The sequence below is a fragment of the Pelmatolapia mariae genome, linkage group LG23 (assembly GCF_036321145.2).
Source record: "Pelmatolapia mariae isolate MD_Pm_ZW linkage group LG23, Pm_UMD_F_2, whole genome shotgun sequence".
NCBI lineage: Eukaryota > Metazoa > Chordata > Actinopteri > Cichliformes > Cichlidae > Pelmatolapia > Pelmatolapia mariae.
Genome location: NC_086246.1, coordinates 19,095,322 through 19,111,353, shown reverse-complemented (window position 1 = coordinate 19,111,353; position 16,032 = coordinate 19,095,322). Strand labels below are relative to the sequence as shown.

General features: G+C 41.4%; 1 protein-coding gene across 1 annotated transcript in view; it reads right to left on the bottom strand.

The window, feature by feature from the left end:
* The window catches only part of ptgfrnb (prostaglandin F2 receptor inhibitor b), an 83,415-nt gene that overhangs the window by 26,861 nt on the left and 40,522 nt on the right, over positions 1-16,032 (bottom strand). The window contains exons 9-11 of the mRNA XM_063467813.1: positions 15,453-15,672; positions 15,177-15,364; positions 7,400-7,507 (exon numbers count right to left, since the gene is read on the bottom strand). Coding sequence (XP_063323883.1) covers positions 7,400-7,507; positions 15,177-15,364; positions 15,453-15,672 — 516 coding nt within the window. The remainder of the gene's footprint in view (positions 1-7,399; positions 7,508-15,176; positions 15,365-15,452; positions 15,673-16,032) is intronic.

Here is a 16,032-nt window from a genome sequence, read left to right as displayed (position 1 = left end):
CTAGCTTTCTTTTTGCTTGCATGCCTGATGCCTCATTTGGAAGGGGAAAGAACAGTATGTGTGTGTGTCTGTACTAGTGAATCACTGAGGAATAAAGCTTTATGCCTTCCCCAGCAGGTACAGAGTGATATGCTGTTACTTAAACAATAGAATTTCAGGCTGTTAAAAACAGTGGTATCTTGTGAAAAGTGTCACACTTTTAGAGGCACTGCTTCAAAACACAAAGAAAAATATCTCTCATGGTGATGTCATCTCCCCTCCACTGACATCTAGTATGCAACATCTGACAAGTGCAGACTTCCACGAGTGCAACAACATGCCATTCATTCCTCGGGTAATGAAGGCTGCATGTCCGCACGCAGAAGCACGTTGAGTTAATCAAAAGCAAAACAACACAGGGTCAAAAAGACAGCGAGACAAACACACACATCAATCTTTGAGTTACGGTAGGAAAAAATCTTTAAAAATCTTCCATAAACTTTAATTTACAAATGATTACACTGTCCAATTACTGTATGCCATGGAGGGTGGTACTCTTGCTTGATTAGTAAATTAGGTCTAAATTTAACTCTAAAAGAACAAAGGATCAAAGTAATCTCAACGCGGGGAGGAAGAGAGCATCCGATCATTATGGAATAACATCCTGTAAACCTGACATATTTGTCCACAATTAATTCTCCCGTCATCATTGGGGTCGTGAAACTCCCCACGCAGAAGGTGATGAAAGCGGTGACGGTAATTGAAATGCGATTTGAACGCCAATAATCGTGTCTGAAGTTATCCCACGCACCATCAGATTTCTGAAAAATAATTACCTACAACTCCAGCGGCTGTGTGGAGGTATCGGTGTGTGGTACTGCTAAAAACTAATTAAACACACACAAGTTAAAAACCAACTAAAAGCTGCCATGTTCACTGCATGTACACAAGTTCAACTTAGAACTTGTGTACATGATGCTTTGAGCTAAATGCTAGAACAAACCATTGACCGATATTGGCCATTTGCTAATGGCTGATAAATGAAAATGAAAATGTAAAGAAGAGACTGAAGCACACACTTTAACCATGTTATTAGTGTTGATATTGCATAGTTTGTCCATCAGAGGGCACTCTGCAACTTCTCTGTTGGTAACTGTTGTTTTTAAGCTTGTGAGCAAAACAAAATTATTTTTAAACCACACAGCTAGATTATCTTAACACGAACTCCCAAATAACTACACGTAGCAAATGTTACACAAACCTGTGGTTCCTGTGTCTCTATCAGATATTTAAATCCCCAAATATTGATATCATATATCGGTTGGCCACTAATAAATGCTAACATGCACATTAGCACTAAAGATGAAGTGCAAATACACTTTTGTAGGTTTGGGTTTAAGAACAATTTAAATACCTTTGACATTAAGGGATGTTTGAGTAAGCATTTTATAGCAGTTCATCAAACTGTAAGAGAATGATATAAACCAGAGAGACTCCATGTTTGAGTCATGTGGCAAGATGGTTGAAAATGTACCACATGGTGCAGGAAACATGAATTACAGCATGTCCATCATTATGATTAGAAGGCATCTTCTCATAGATCAGGGGTGTCCAACTCCAGGCCTCGAGGGCCGGTGTACTGCAGGTTTTAGATGTGCCCTCGATCCAACACAGTTGATTTAAATGGCTAAATTAGCTCCTCAACATGTCTTGAAGTTCTCCAGAGGCCTGATAATGAACTAATCATTTGATTCAGGTGTGTTGACCCAGGGTGAGATCTAAAACCTGCAGGACACCGGCCCTCGAGGCCTGGAGTTGGACAACCCTGTCATAGATGCTCTGATGATGGTAGAAGAGAAGGGCTTGTGAATGAGGAGCAGGTTAAAGAATCACCTTTAGTGGGATTGTGACAGATGCATTTTTTTCTTGTGCCACCTGAATACAGTTATCCATGCGTCTAACAGGGCATCCAGTACACCTCATAGGAAGTGGTTATTCATTACGCAATAATTATGACTCATAAACCGAATTCCTAGTGATCAGAATTCGTCATGGACCAAAGATCAACAATCTGCAATTGGGAAGTTATCCTGTTTCAACACAAGGGTCTCCTTGGCTAGCAATTCTATCCCTAAGCTTCCAACTGGGATAAAATCTACTATTAATTAGTTGCACAATTACAATCTACTGTGGATGACATGATAACCGATTTCAATCCTGCTCATTTGTAAAAAATATTAAAATATCTTAGACGACAGAGCGACATGATAAAGGTTCTTTTGACTCATGTAATGTCGCTCCATAAATGTTGACGTAGCAACGCACTTACACGTATGGAGTCAGTAGTTTCACTAATAATGGGCTGAGTCAGCGTAACAGTGAATAGGACCACTGAATGACTAAGCAGTGAGGAACAATGCGGGATATTATGTTCGCAATTGTGTTTCACCATACCCGCTGTTAAAACAAGCTCCGACAGGAGAGCTGTTTTTGGCCATCTCTAAGGAATGTACTGTTCTCTCTAACACACACGCACGCACGCACACACAGACAGACAGACTGTTGCTCAACCTCTTCAGTAATTTCCTAAAGTTTCCTTCTTGTGTCACAACAATAAGCTTCAGAGTCAAGGCAGTAACAAATCACTTGTATTAGAACACACACACACACACGAGCTGTTACTATACAACATGCTGTCACACCCAAGAAAAAGCTTTGTGTGTTTGATGTAAGGACACCTGCATAAGCCGAGGTTTGGCGGTTGTCCAAACTCGGGAAACATACACGCCACACCTTTGTTGCTGCATGTCACTCGATTCCAGTTTCCTAATTGGTCCTTTAACTTGTGTGTAATCTGTTTGTTATGGATACTTGTCGCGCTTTCGACCACTTTCGCCGACTTAAACACACCTGCCTGTCACAGTCGTTTAACCCCTAAATGTAAACAGTGCTTTGTGGTTAGCTAGATCACAGAAGAACTCTGTGGTCATATGATCATCCGCTGCGATACGTACAATGATATAACCGTACGTGTTATTACCCAGAAAAATGCCTATTTATAGCAAGCTTTCAAAGATCAAACATGAACTGATACAGCTCGGTATTTTGTCTGTGCATTTAAATCTGTCTAACTCTCTCTAACCTGCACAGAGACTAGTCTGAGAGAAAAAAAATCCAGCAAGCATGACCAAGCTGTCTCAAATATACATTTGTTATAGACAAATTATGCAGAAGAGCATCTCTGAATGGACAGCGCGTCAAACCTGTAAGCAGATGGGCTACAGCAGCAGAAGACCACACAGGATGCCACTCCTACAGCTAAGAAGAGGAAACTGAAGTTGTAGTTCACACGGGCTTGCCAAAATTGGAGATTGGAAAATTGGAAAAACGCTGCCTGGTCTGATGAGCTCTAAACTCAACTAGATGTTAAGGTCAGAATTGTATACACAACATGAAATCATGATTCCAGCCGGATAATGTTTTGGTGTCCCAAAACGGGTTTCGTGAGTCAATAACTCCACTGTACTCAGATGGCCTCCACAGTCACCAAATCTAAATCAAATAGAGCACCTTTGGGATGTGGTGGAACAGGAAATTCACATCGTGGATATGGACCACAACCTCCGTCACCTTCTTGAATCTGTGCCATGAAGAATTAAGAGAGTTGTGAAGGTAACTAGCTTAATTCTTCATGACAAAGTGTACTAAATAAAGTGACTGGTGAGTGTATACTTCCCCTGGATGTATATAACATGTTACTTCATTAAAAACATGTATTTCATATATGATAAAGAACCGCTCCAGCTGTGCTACGTTAATCCGCAGCCGTAAATAGTCCCCAACGCATTCCCCCCTTTACTCCTGTTTGAGTCGCATCTGCTACAACCTGCCAGCTGTTTCAGAAACCCACTGCAATCGTCAGAAAAAAGAAATAAATAAAAGAGGGAACAAATGAAAGCCGATCAGGTGCTGAATGAGAGCGATTTTCAGACCACATGTTACTTGCACAGCAAAGTGTGACTCAAAGCGCCTTCATTCATGCACAAAGTGGAACCAGATGTTGCGCTGAGAGCATGATCACCGATACAGAAATGCCCAAGTAATTCAGCCGGTTCCTACTGCCGTAGCGTTGCACAGCACACACATGCTGAAGTGACAAATGATTTGCCATTAGCACTGAGCACGTTAGTTACAGTTTAACTTAAACCCCGACCACAGGAAACACAAATCAGGAAACGTGCGCCATGGTGATGGCAGAAGAAAAGAAAAGAAAACGAGCTTAGAGACAGTTTAGGTTTTGAGGTTTTGATCTCTGAAACTTCTGCCTCTTACTCTACTGAGATACTCATGATAAAAGTAAAAAAAACTGAACTATTTTTACCCAGTGAAATGACAGATTTTTGCTAGCTGAAGCTATTAGCTAGCTAATTAGGCGTACGTTAGTTTGAAACGGCTGAAATGCCGTCACCAGCTGACTCCTTAGTGAATCCAGTTGACATGCTTTAACGGAAAGCCTAAAGAGACTTCTTGACTTGATGGCCACACACAGTATTTATTCTTAAACGTTAAAACTGCCTGTCTGAGGAAGGCTAACAGCCAACAGCAGAACATAAACCATTTTATGTGCACAACATGCTTTTCCTGACTCTCTCTCCTCCTACAATGAACACATCAATATCCACGTGTAGCATCTTTATCAGCTGTCATGGAGAGGAAGGCTCCGCTCCCTGGTGCAAACACCAACCCCCCACAATCCCCGCAGCTCTACACATCTGTGTTAATGCTTACACATATGCACACCTACAAGGACACTGGCGCAAAAATAATCATGTTTGGCTGTAAAAACTGGATTAAAAAAAAGAAGAAAAGAAATTGCATTCATCTCTGTTTGTTAGCTCTGCTTACTAAAATGCAGTATTAACTATCCATCTGTGCTTTATCAGCTCACCATGTGGATATAATATAGAAAACGCATGTTGGACGGGGCAGGAAGGACGCAAAGAGAAATCGGAGGGAAACAGTGACAGCTGGGCCGAGCGAGGTGGTGAGTTATGCGCACAGTCGTGTGATGTGTTCAAGTTAAAGAGTACAGAGTGGAGAGGAAGAGGAGGGCGTAAGATGAATGGATGTTTAGAGTGATGGAGAAAGAGAGACGGAGGAGGGGGGGCGAGGCAGATGGAGATATAGATGGACCGAGAAAAGAAAGAAGAAGTAGTGTGTTATACTACAGATGGTTCCCACAGGAGGCATCCATTTGTGTGCCATGGGGAATTTCCAGTGTCACAGAACATTGTACATGTACAGTAATGGAAATAATAAATTCTATTTAACTTCTATTGTATATATTCATACGACCAGTTTACAGCTTAAAACATGCGACTAAAACATGTATAAATTAATAGTATGTTCAGTCTAGTCTGCAGCTATCAACTGTTTTAGCAATCTAATACTATTGTATTACTCCATCAATTAACTGGATGAGAAATATGTTTTTTAATGAGTAATATTCTTAGAAATTTTAATAGTCTGCAAACAGCATTTCAAAAGAACTAAAGGGTTTGGAGTATTTACAGGCCATACAATAATCAGATTTAAAGAAAACACTTTTCTAAATGCAAAAATGAATAAATAAATAAATAAATAATGCACTAATCCACCCATCCATCCATTTTCATCCGCTTATCATTTTCAGGGTCGCTGGGGGGCTGGAGCCCATCCCAGATGTCACAGGGTGCTCGGCAGGGTACACCCTGGACAGGCTGCCAATAAAATGCAGTATACATACGAGCAAACTAAGGCATAAAATAGCCTTTAATCTGTTTTCTTGGAAGGTTTTCTTACATGAGCAGGAGGCCAAAAAAAGACAGAAAAAAGAAAAAAGACTTCTGACAGCACCTCCTGGATGAGGTAGATCTGATGTTCATGTGCAGGTGTCTTTGTGTGCGTGTGTTCAAGTGTGGTAGCGTATGAGTGAGTGTGTGTCTGTGAGCCTTTAAAGGAGCATGCAGTGACTGCAATGAAGAGAAGTGAGCACATCAACATTCTGCGGAAAAACAGACGTTATGATGGCGTCGAGTCTAATAATTAAGCTTACTGATTACTGGATTAATAATAAGACTACCAGCACTGTGTCAGTGGCTCAGAGTTTTATCATCCCAGGAATAATTTTACCGGTTTACACACACACACACACAAAAAAAATCAAGTGCATCATGTGGAATATTTGTATATTATTATATTATATTATATTTATAATTGGGCAGCATTTTTCAACCAGTGGTAGCGCACCCTGCTGGGCAAAAGCAGTAGTAAAGGTGTCCTCTTTAAGTCGGGATTACACTTTCTGCGAGTTTGTTAGTGTGCACTAGGGTCCACTAAGGACCCAATCATGGAAATTCCATCATCGGACAATAAGCCCGAGGGTTCTTGCGGATGTCCGCGTGACTGTTTTTCTGTGACCGTGTGGATTCGTCTATGAACGCACACCAGGGAGACTCAAAGTGGACCTCAAAGAAGTATAACAGGACTTACTCCTTCTCTGTGTCTGCAATGCAGTATAATCTAGGCCTTACTTTTCAGGCCATCGTGTCCATCTTTTATATACAGTGTGTGCTTTGTGTGTGGCAATTTAATTAACCACAGCCAATTTAAGATAAGGTGTAGCCGCCACAGTGGGTGGAAAGTCCTCACACTTGAAAAGACTGGAACAAGAGAACATAATGGTGTGTTGAAGCTGTTATTGATTTATGTTCTGCTGATTAAATAATTAACCTGCCCACCAATAATTGAATTTGTATGCATGAACTCAATGACAGTCTGTGTCACAGGATTAAAGATTTTGACCTGATGCTGGTGGTAGAAAGGCTGGGCTGTTCAACTCTTTGCAAATTCAACAAACTTGGCAAGGTTTCTGCTTTGAGTCATAGCACTGGTTAGACCACCTAACTGTGCCACTGAAAGCAAACCCTTCATTTTGGCATTCTGATGTGACACAATATTGTTTACTGTTTCCCCCTTTTTTAACCTGTGGTTTCTCATATCAGAAGAAACTGAAACCTAACAGTGTGAACCTCAAAGTCAATATGAGTGAAAGCAGCCTGGATAGAAATGTTAGTACAGTGCAACAAGTAACCAAGCCCCGAATATAAAACCACAAAGGAAAGAGAAAGAATGCAGAACTCTTAATCATCACATCATTCTTATTAAGGCTGCTGCTGACAGGTTGACAGGTGAAGAAGGCAAAGGAAATGTTTGTATGAATTTGCACATGTGGGAGCTGCAGCAGTGTCTCGATGCATGCGTGGAAAAAGATGAAAAGAGCTTGCAACAGTTGCAGATTGTGATTTATGAGTGCACGTGAGAAAACCTCACATACTGTACCTCCGTATATGCTGTGTGTGTGTGTGTGTGCGCACTGTACCAGTCTTTGGCGAGGATCCGGAGACGCTGAGCGAGCACTCCATCTTTGCCGTTTCCCACGGATAAACGCTGCTATCGTCCGACTTGATGGCGATGGAGAAGGATGGGCCTGCAAACGCCAGCACATCGGTTCAAATGAGCTTCATTCAAGAAACATTTGACACAGACAACAAACATCAGAGAAACTCTGCTGAGATCAAAAGGGCTCGTTCAAACACAGGCTTGCTTTTAAACCTACATATACAATAATTCGGCATTCGGGTCCCTGAGGAAAGACAGTAGATGTGAGCTCGCGGGGAGAAAATATAGTTCAGCCCTCAGATGATAAATACTGCTTTAAAGTCACAGTCTGCGGGTTCTCTGATATGCTGAAATCAACAAGCAGGAAACAGCAGCACTGTAGCTAAAGCAGATGGTAGCTCAAAACCAGAGCTCGGCACCCGCTATAAATTTGTAAAATGGAACCGCTGCTGCAAGGCTAACAAAGCCCTCAACTATAAAGATTTATAGCTACAATTTCAAGTGTGCCTTCAGTGTTGACACCTTAATGGCTTTATATTCTGCAACCCAATGAAGTTTTCAGGTTGGCTTTGGGCCGTTTCGTTAGAAAAAAGGAAAAAGCTTGAGGCTCTGTCGGGTTGTTTAAAATTAGTTTACTAACAAGTAATTTCTGCTTTTGCATGCTATGCGTCTAAGCGGAAGGAAGGCGTGAAAAGCCACTTTTTACATGTGAAACTTTTTGGAGCTGTAGATCAGGATCTCTCTCACATGGAGCAGAAAATAGTCTGCTTCAGAAACTGTGTCGAAATGGAGACGGTGTTTTTCTGAAGCAGTTGGAGCATGAATGATGCACCACACACAGCACGATTTGCAAATCGGACCAATCTGGCATCACACCGACTTTGTAATAGGGAGCTGGCAGGTTAAAGACCGGCTAATGTCTTATTAGACTGCGCAAGACGTGGGAATTCCCACCTGCACCTCAGTCAGGTAAGTCCTTAAAAACAGTTCAGAGTGGCAGCTAATCTGTGAGAAAAAAAGCTCAAGAGAGTGTAGCCACTCTCAGTCAGGGATGAGATAAAGAAAAATATGTGTCTGGGTCTTGGGCCAGGATCTAGTTTCAGATTTCGAACGTTCATCGAGTCTTGAAATCTACGAGCAGGTTCAGCAGGTCAAGGTTCACGCTAGGCCTCGATGGAAACCTCACACAGGACCGCTTAACCAGACAGTCTGCCCGCCCCCTCACCGCTCCTCACTCTGTTCTGGATACTTTTAAAATATGTGCAGATGGTCTGCTGAATTATGAGGGTCCCTGCTGAGTTAATCCCCACAGACTCCCATGTTAAACTGCTCAACTTTGCAGCATTAAAAAGCAGTTTTAAAGCCAGGTACAAAAAATAAAAGTAAGAAAGCTTTTGGGCTCTACAGTCAATTCCCCCTGTTTCATGACAACTGTGACAATTGTAAGATTTTACACAACCTTAAGTTCTTCTTAGGCGTGTGTCCACTTTCAACGAAAGGTGGGTGCCAAGAAGAGTGTTACCTTTCTGTGCAGCTTCACATCCAAGTTGCTGAACTGGACCATGTTTGGTGCCCATGCTAACAATTTGAATGCAATAATCTGACAAATAATACGAATTACTGTTTGGTTAATTGCCAATAAGAAGGTAAGTATATGTCCCAGAGATGCATTTACTAGCCTAGAGTGCGTTTAGCGACCATCTGCAACAATCGGTTTCAATGGAGAAACGTTTATTCCCTGACCAGCTGCCTTTACCCCTCTGAGCTGTAATGAAACTTGGAAAAACTGCAAAGCAAACAGGAAACGTTGAACGCTCACCCTCAAAGTAAAAGCTGTGCCTTACTGCTGCTACCAATATGTTCCAAAAGGCAAAACTTTTATTTTGAAGGCAAAAAAGTCTCTGCTTCCAGTTTTCATCGCGCTTTCACAGTTTAGCCACCACTCGATGAGCAGGACCTGATGGTTACTGACTGGGCTCTATTCCTATGTGAAAGGGGCTTTAGCAATCAATTTCATAGCAACCACTGGCAACCGGTCAGGAAATACAGATGTGTCCTTTGGGACCAGTTATCCCCAGATAGTTGGTAACCAGATCTAAGCCTGTGTGATTCTATGCCTGGAAACCAACACATGGAAGAATTGGGATCATCATAGAAAAAAAAAAAAAAAAAGGATTCATTCGGATATTAGCAAACATTTAGATCGATAGAAATGATCCCTATCCTTGGACAACATAATTTGTGGTGAATTTGTGTCTTAAAGTGTAGCGCTGACTGGGTTGTAAAACAAGAAAAGTGACGTACAAATTAATTTGATCGTGTGGAGGAAAAAAAAAAAAAAAAAACTGCCCGGGAAAAACTACAGTCGTGAGACCTTGGAGCCATTTCTCGTAAAATTTAAAATGTTCTGACAGTTTTCCCTCAGAAGTCTGCACTACCCATGCTGTCATGAGTAGCATACTGTATAATGCATGCACTCCAGATGCATAAACATTATGAAAATACTAAGACATGTTTAAGTCTTGCCACTGGTGATCTATATGCAAGTCCAAAGAAAGCCTGGCCTTAAAAATCCTTTACATCGCTGATGTTTGTATTAGGAAGCATGTGCTCATTACTCTGTGCCATGGATGGTCTTGTCATGAGAGGACAAATGATATGTTGGATGACACGGATTTAATTTAAAACCTTCTAATAAACGATGAATGATTGAGTTTAGGAATGTGTCTCAGTAAAGGTGGACATTAAAGTTCTGCTTTTAGCTCATTCCTCTATCCTACTCTGGGATCAGAGCCAGACTCTACTAATGAAGACTTTCACAAAAGAAAAAGTCATGTCTGAAATGGGGACATTGTTTCTTATAGAGGCCTCAGTCTTGGCAAAAGATACCACTTTTTCTTATACTTATATACTTCTCACTTAATTTTAACGGTTAAAATCACTTAAAGGCTGAATTATTAAACAGTGACTGTACTGTTGAGATGTTGCATTTCCATATACCTCCTCACAGAAGATCCCCGTGCAAGGCAGAAATACCACAACGCGTCTGAAACATTGAAGATACAGCTGGAACAATGGGAGGCTTGCCAGTTTGTGGATGCACTCGACACACACACAACAACGATGAGTGCACAGCGCTTCCGTCCCCCAAGGCGAGTGTAAGGGGTTCTTGAAAACCACTCTGCTTGAAGCTTGATCGCTGTTAGTGTGGGAGTGTGTGTGTTGCTCTATGTGGGGTCAACTCAAAATGTTCAACTTGGACACACGCGCTCGAATACTTGAAAGATTACACACGCACACAAGCAGAGAGAGAAAAGGAAAGCAGTGGTGCAGATCTTTGCAGCTGGCTGATTGGCCAAAGGGCTTCACTTTGAAGATGTCTCAGAGAGCGAGGGAGGGAGGGAGAGACAGCAGGGGTGAGAGAGGGAAGGGGTGGTGGAAGGAACGAAGAAGGTAAAAACAGTGTGTGATAGAAAAGAAAAAAAAAAGGGAAGTAAAGCTCAAGGGTTCCTGCCCTCCCCAGAGAAAGACAGAAGACGGTCTTCAGTTTATCTTCTCCTTTTCCACATTTCCTCCAATTTGCTGTCATCTTTCGCTTCTTCGCTCCTGCAGCCTCAGAGCATCTCTGCTGTCACCAAACATCTCTCACACACGATTAAAAATGTTTCATCCAGTCTTTTAACAAAGATGTGCGACTTACTCCAGGTGGTGGCGTCTGCTTTCAAACTAAATATTATGTCCCCTGAGAAGACTTCCTAATCTTTTTGCCCACACAGTAACTTGAAGTTGTCATCTAAACTGTTCTTTGGATTTCCATGCTCTAATTTCCTCATGGTAGCTCATTCACTCATAAATTTAATGATTCCTAATTTCATGGCAGCATCTTTTATCTGTATTTTTTGCATAGGCAGGTAAGAGTTCTACTTGTGGTTACTTATTAGCTGTATATAAAAGATGGAAGTAGCCACCATAATGTCACCTATATTTGACTTTAGCATCAAAGCTACGATCATATTTTATTTATTTATTTATTTTTAGAGGAAAATGTTGCTGTATCTGCATGAGATGTTGGAGGACTTAGTGATCAGCTAATGCTAACAAGCAAGGTTAGCATGGTGCATTAAATGATATATGGGTGGATGACACAGACTGCTAATTAGTGCTAAGTAACATACAAATGACATACTAAAGCTTCACTCACCAAAACTGGAGAACAGACTTCTTGGACCATCTGCACCACAGAGCATATAACCGTGTTATGATGCTCCAAAAAGCATCAAAACCACAAACGCAGGTTGAGTTTACTCAGAAGAATTAGTGATGATGCCTAGCAGGTAGCTACTACTTTATGTTGTATACATTTATGGTTTTATCTTAATATGGGCATTTTACTTAGGAACTATGGAGACAGGCTGAGTTTTGGAAACATCCTCAAGTGGCCATTAGATAAACTGGTGTTTTTCACATTTTTCAGCTGCGATGGTTAGCCTTTTACACAGGGTTATCAATTCATATATGGAACATTACATAGCTAGATAGATACTTTACTGATCCCACATGGGAAATCTCTGTGTTACAGATACTTCCAATCATTCTCAGAGAGACTGGCGAAGGTTTCCAAATGATTGCTAAATTATAGATGCAGACAGATTGCCGACATGTTGCCATCAATCTGAATGAGTGTGTCAATAAGCAGAACTTGAGGGGACTTAACTCAGCTGCTTGTATTCTGGTTATATTCCTACTAAACAGGAAGTAGCAGTGAAGACACAATTTGATAAATGTAATAAATCACAATATATGTTACGGTCACCATATCACAAATGTTAAACCTGAAGTGAGAAGTATTGTGATAGTATCACATCGCAAGGTGTCTGGTCATTCCCACCTCTAGCAACTACGTCACCATTTGTAGGGGAGTTCCTGAATTTCTCTTTCAGATCTATGAGGTTCTGACTGGATTCTCAATGTAAGCAGTTAATTTCTGTTAAACGTGTATGTAGATAGAAATAGATTAGCAACAGACAGCCACAGGTTTGTGATTTTCACTGATTTAACACAGTTAATCACTTTATTATCATTGTCCTTTCTCTAAAATTCTCCACCTTTTGTTATTGTTGACTTTCATCTTCCCTTCATCCTCTTTTTGAAAACTTTCCTTCTTCTGGTGATGAATACCTCCACGCCAACCCCCCAGCTAGCCCTGATACTGCCAATTATTCCCATTTTCCTTCACCTCAGCTGCTCTCCAATTGTTTCCATTTCTATTTCTCTGCCTCACCCATTGCACTTTCCTCCTCCTCACCCATTGCACTTTCCTCCTCCTCAGTCCACTTTACCACCTCTCTCGCTTTGTCTTCCTCCTTGTTGCCTCCCTCCTTCCCTTTCTGACGCTCCTGTTTCTCCTCCTGTCTCCCACTTCTCAGATCAAAGAAAGTTAAGTAGGCCAGTGGCTGTGGTGGGCGTCAAAGGGCTTAAGGTGTGTATCTGTGTGTGTGAGAGAGTATCTTTATCACTGCACATTTTTAGGGAATTTATGTTGCTCATTATTAACACTGTGTGGGAGGAGGATGTGTATTTATTTTGTGTAGAGGGATGTACAGAACACGGATGCTTAAACATTTCTATAAATAGACAGCTACTTTGAGATTTCCAGGATAATTGCAAGGCCTTAATATTAATTTATTCACTGGTATTTGTTCCCACTGTTATGAAAGTGAATAAGTGATCGAAAGACTAGACAATGGCTTTATATTATTGATGAATTTCACTACAGTGCTTGGAAAATATTTTATCACCATTTAGCATTAAATTATGCACTTTGTATAAAGGCCGCTTTTAGGAGATTTCATTAAATGAGCACGGTGTCTTACAAAACAAATACAGCCTTAGGAGCAACACAAGTGAGAAAAACCCCACCTACGAGTAAAAGGGTGCAATTAGGGTGGAAGTTTAACATGAACTCTGTCATCCTGTGCTAAACAGAGGAGCAGCTGCTGGTTCTTTAGTGTTTTTTCGACTCTAAATTCACATGTAAAGTTTATCTCAAAGCATAAACTCAGGCCTCCTCAGCATACACACAGTGACGTCCTCCAGGGTGATTGAAATGAAACTCTGCTGCTAAGTTTTAACAGCCGCCTTGAGCCCCTTCAGTCACTGCAGTGGCAGACATATGCTTGAAATCAAGAGTTTTCTGTACAGGCAGCAATCAGAGTTATGTCTCACCTGCCATCTGATTGCCTGTTGTAAATCGCTCTCTACGAGTCCTGTTCTGACCTCTTGCATTTTTGCCATTTCATCAAACTTGAGCATGAACTCCTGTTTCAAAGTGATTCAGCTTTCACAATGAGAATCAGCTCTGGTAATGAGAGGTGGGTCTTCAGAATTTGAGACCAAATAGCAGGCGTCAGATCCTTCAGCGTCCAAGCCAGGAGCATGCTCTTTGGGTTTTCTTCATTCTTGTTTATATTCACAGGGCTGTCCACAGTGAATCCATCCCGCAGGACAGATTTAATGTGGATCTCTGCTGTAATGTTCTGAAGTAACTGAGGAAGGACATTTGACTGAGATGTCCAGAACTGTAGCGTGTGTGTCGGCACACAGCCCACTGAAAACAAAGGGCTTATTTTGGCCACACTAACACAGTGTTCCTTAGGGACTGCAGTTTCACTTGAAAAAGAGAAACCTGGATCCTAGTACGTTTCATAATTATTGGCCTAACATCCTAACATTATTCTAACATCTTGCAATCAGACTTTTACAACAGTACAGAAAGCGCCCTCCTGAAGATAACGGATACCAGCCTGAATACAGATTCAGGCAAACTGAGTACCCTGGTAATGTTAGCATTCAATACTGTACATCCTAACACACCATCTGACAGGTTAGAAAATTTGATTGGGTCCTACAGGGAGTGTTCATGCATGGTATAAGATCATACTCTCAAGGTAGGGATTATTTATTCTGTCTCCATTGATGCTTATGAATCAAAGAAAACCCTAATGCCATGTGGAGTCCAGCAGGGATCAATCCTTGGTCCCCTTTTGTTTGATCTTTTAGTGATACTTTCAGGCATACAAGGCAGGTTAGCATAGCTATGTAGATGATACACTGATCTATCTGGCTCTCTACTAAATGATTCCTATTGATTCATTACATTTGTCTCTTGAAAAAGTGGAGACCTACACAAATTTCCTTCAATTCGGTCTATATAGGAATCAAAAATGTGTGGTTGCATCTTTTTTTTTTTCCTTTCTTTTTTTTTTGCTGGGGCACTGAAGGCTTCAACCTATGTGAAAAATCTTGGTATAATGATGGTTGACAACCTTAGTTTTGCTAACCATATTTTGCCTTTAACTACATCTAGCTAAACTGATTAACTTAAGAAGTTATTATTTCATTTTTGTTCTTGGATTTGATCGTGTAAAGCACGTTGACTGTAATGTTTAAAAACAGGCTATATAATTTATATAAATGCCTTTCATAGCCTAACCACATGGTCTACTCACCAGATTTGGCTCCATATTCTCTAAAGAGAAACCAACTTTGGACATGCAGTGCGCATCGCAGACATACAGTACAAAGGTTAGAACAAGAGAAACCTAAAACCAGCAGCCATTGTAAAAGTGTTGCAGGCTGCCCAATGACGCAACCTTGAAGGGGAGATCATCAGAAAACCACTTCAGTCACTGCTATGACAGAGGAGGGTGGAAATTTTGGTCAAATACTAAACCTACTGTCTGTAAGCGCAAACTCACCATTTTCCAGGAAGTTTATCCTGATTTTATTTGATTCTGAGCTGCTGGCTTTGGTCCAAGCCTGTCCCGGCTGCTGTTTTGTCCATGCAGTGATGTCACACCAGTAGTAACCTCTGTCGGACAGCTGGACGCCTGCCAGGCGAAACCGAAACTCTGTTGCACCCGACTTGGTCAGAACCAGATTGTCTCTGAGTAAGCAGTCAAAAAACATTGTTTTATATGTCTCAATATAAAACAAGGAACTGCAGTTTGTTACTTAAATGTGTTCATGTGTACCTCCTGTTTGGGTCTGTGGCTCCTCCGTGCTGTACGACATTGTCCGGGCTGAGAGTCATGATGGTCCTCACGGTGCTATCCAAGCTGTCCTGAGACTGGATGAGCACAGAGTACCCCGCATCACCAATGTTCTGAGTGGTGACACTGCAGCCCATTTCAAAGGTAGAGCCTCCTACTGATGCCTCACGGATGCGTTTAGCCACCACATTAACAATCGGACCTGGAAATAGAAGCGGCCGTTCAATCATTTAGTTCTAAGAAGAGCGTCATTCAAACCATCACAGAGAGGGGGAAATCCCCGACAGGGGTCAACGGGAAGTGATAAGTACTTAGACTATGAACTGTGACTCATTCAAAGCAGACCCATAAACCCATACACACATACACGCGCAGCACACTGCAATTACATCACAGCCCAATCAGCTAAATTATGGTCACCAAGTTCAACATGTAGATCTCAAATAGGGAGGAAGTGAATGTCTGTGTGTGTGTGTGTATGTGTGTGTATGTGTGTGCACACTGTGACAATGAAGCTGAGACAAAAGGAGGTCTGTTGTGAGATTCTTCTGTAAAGTCTATA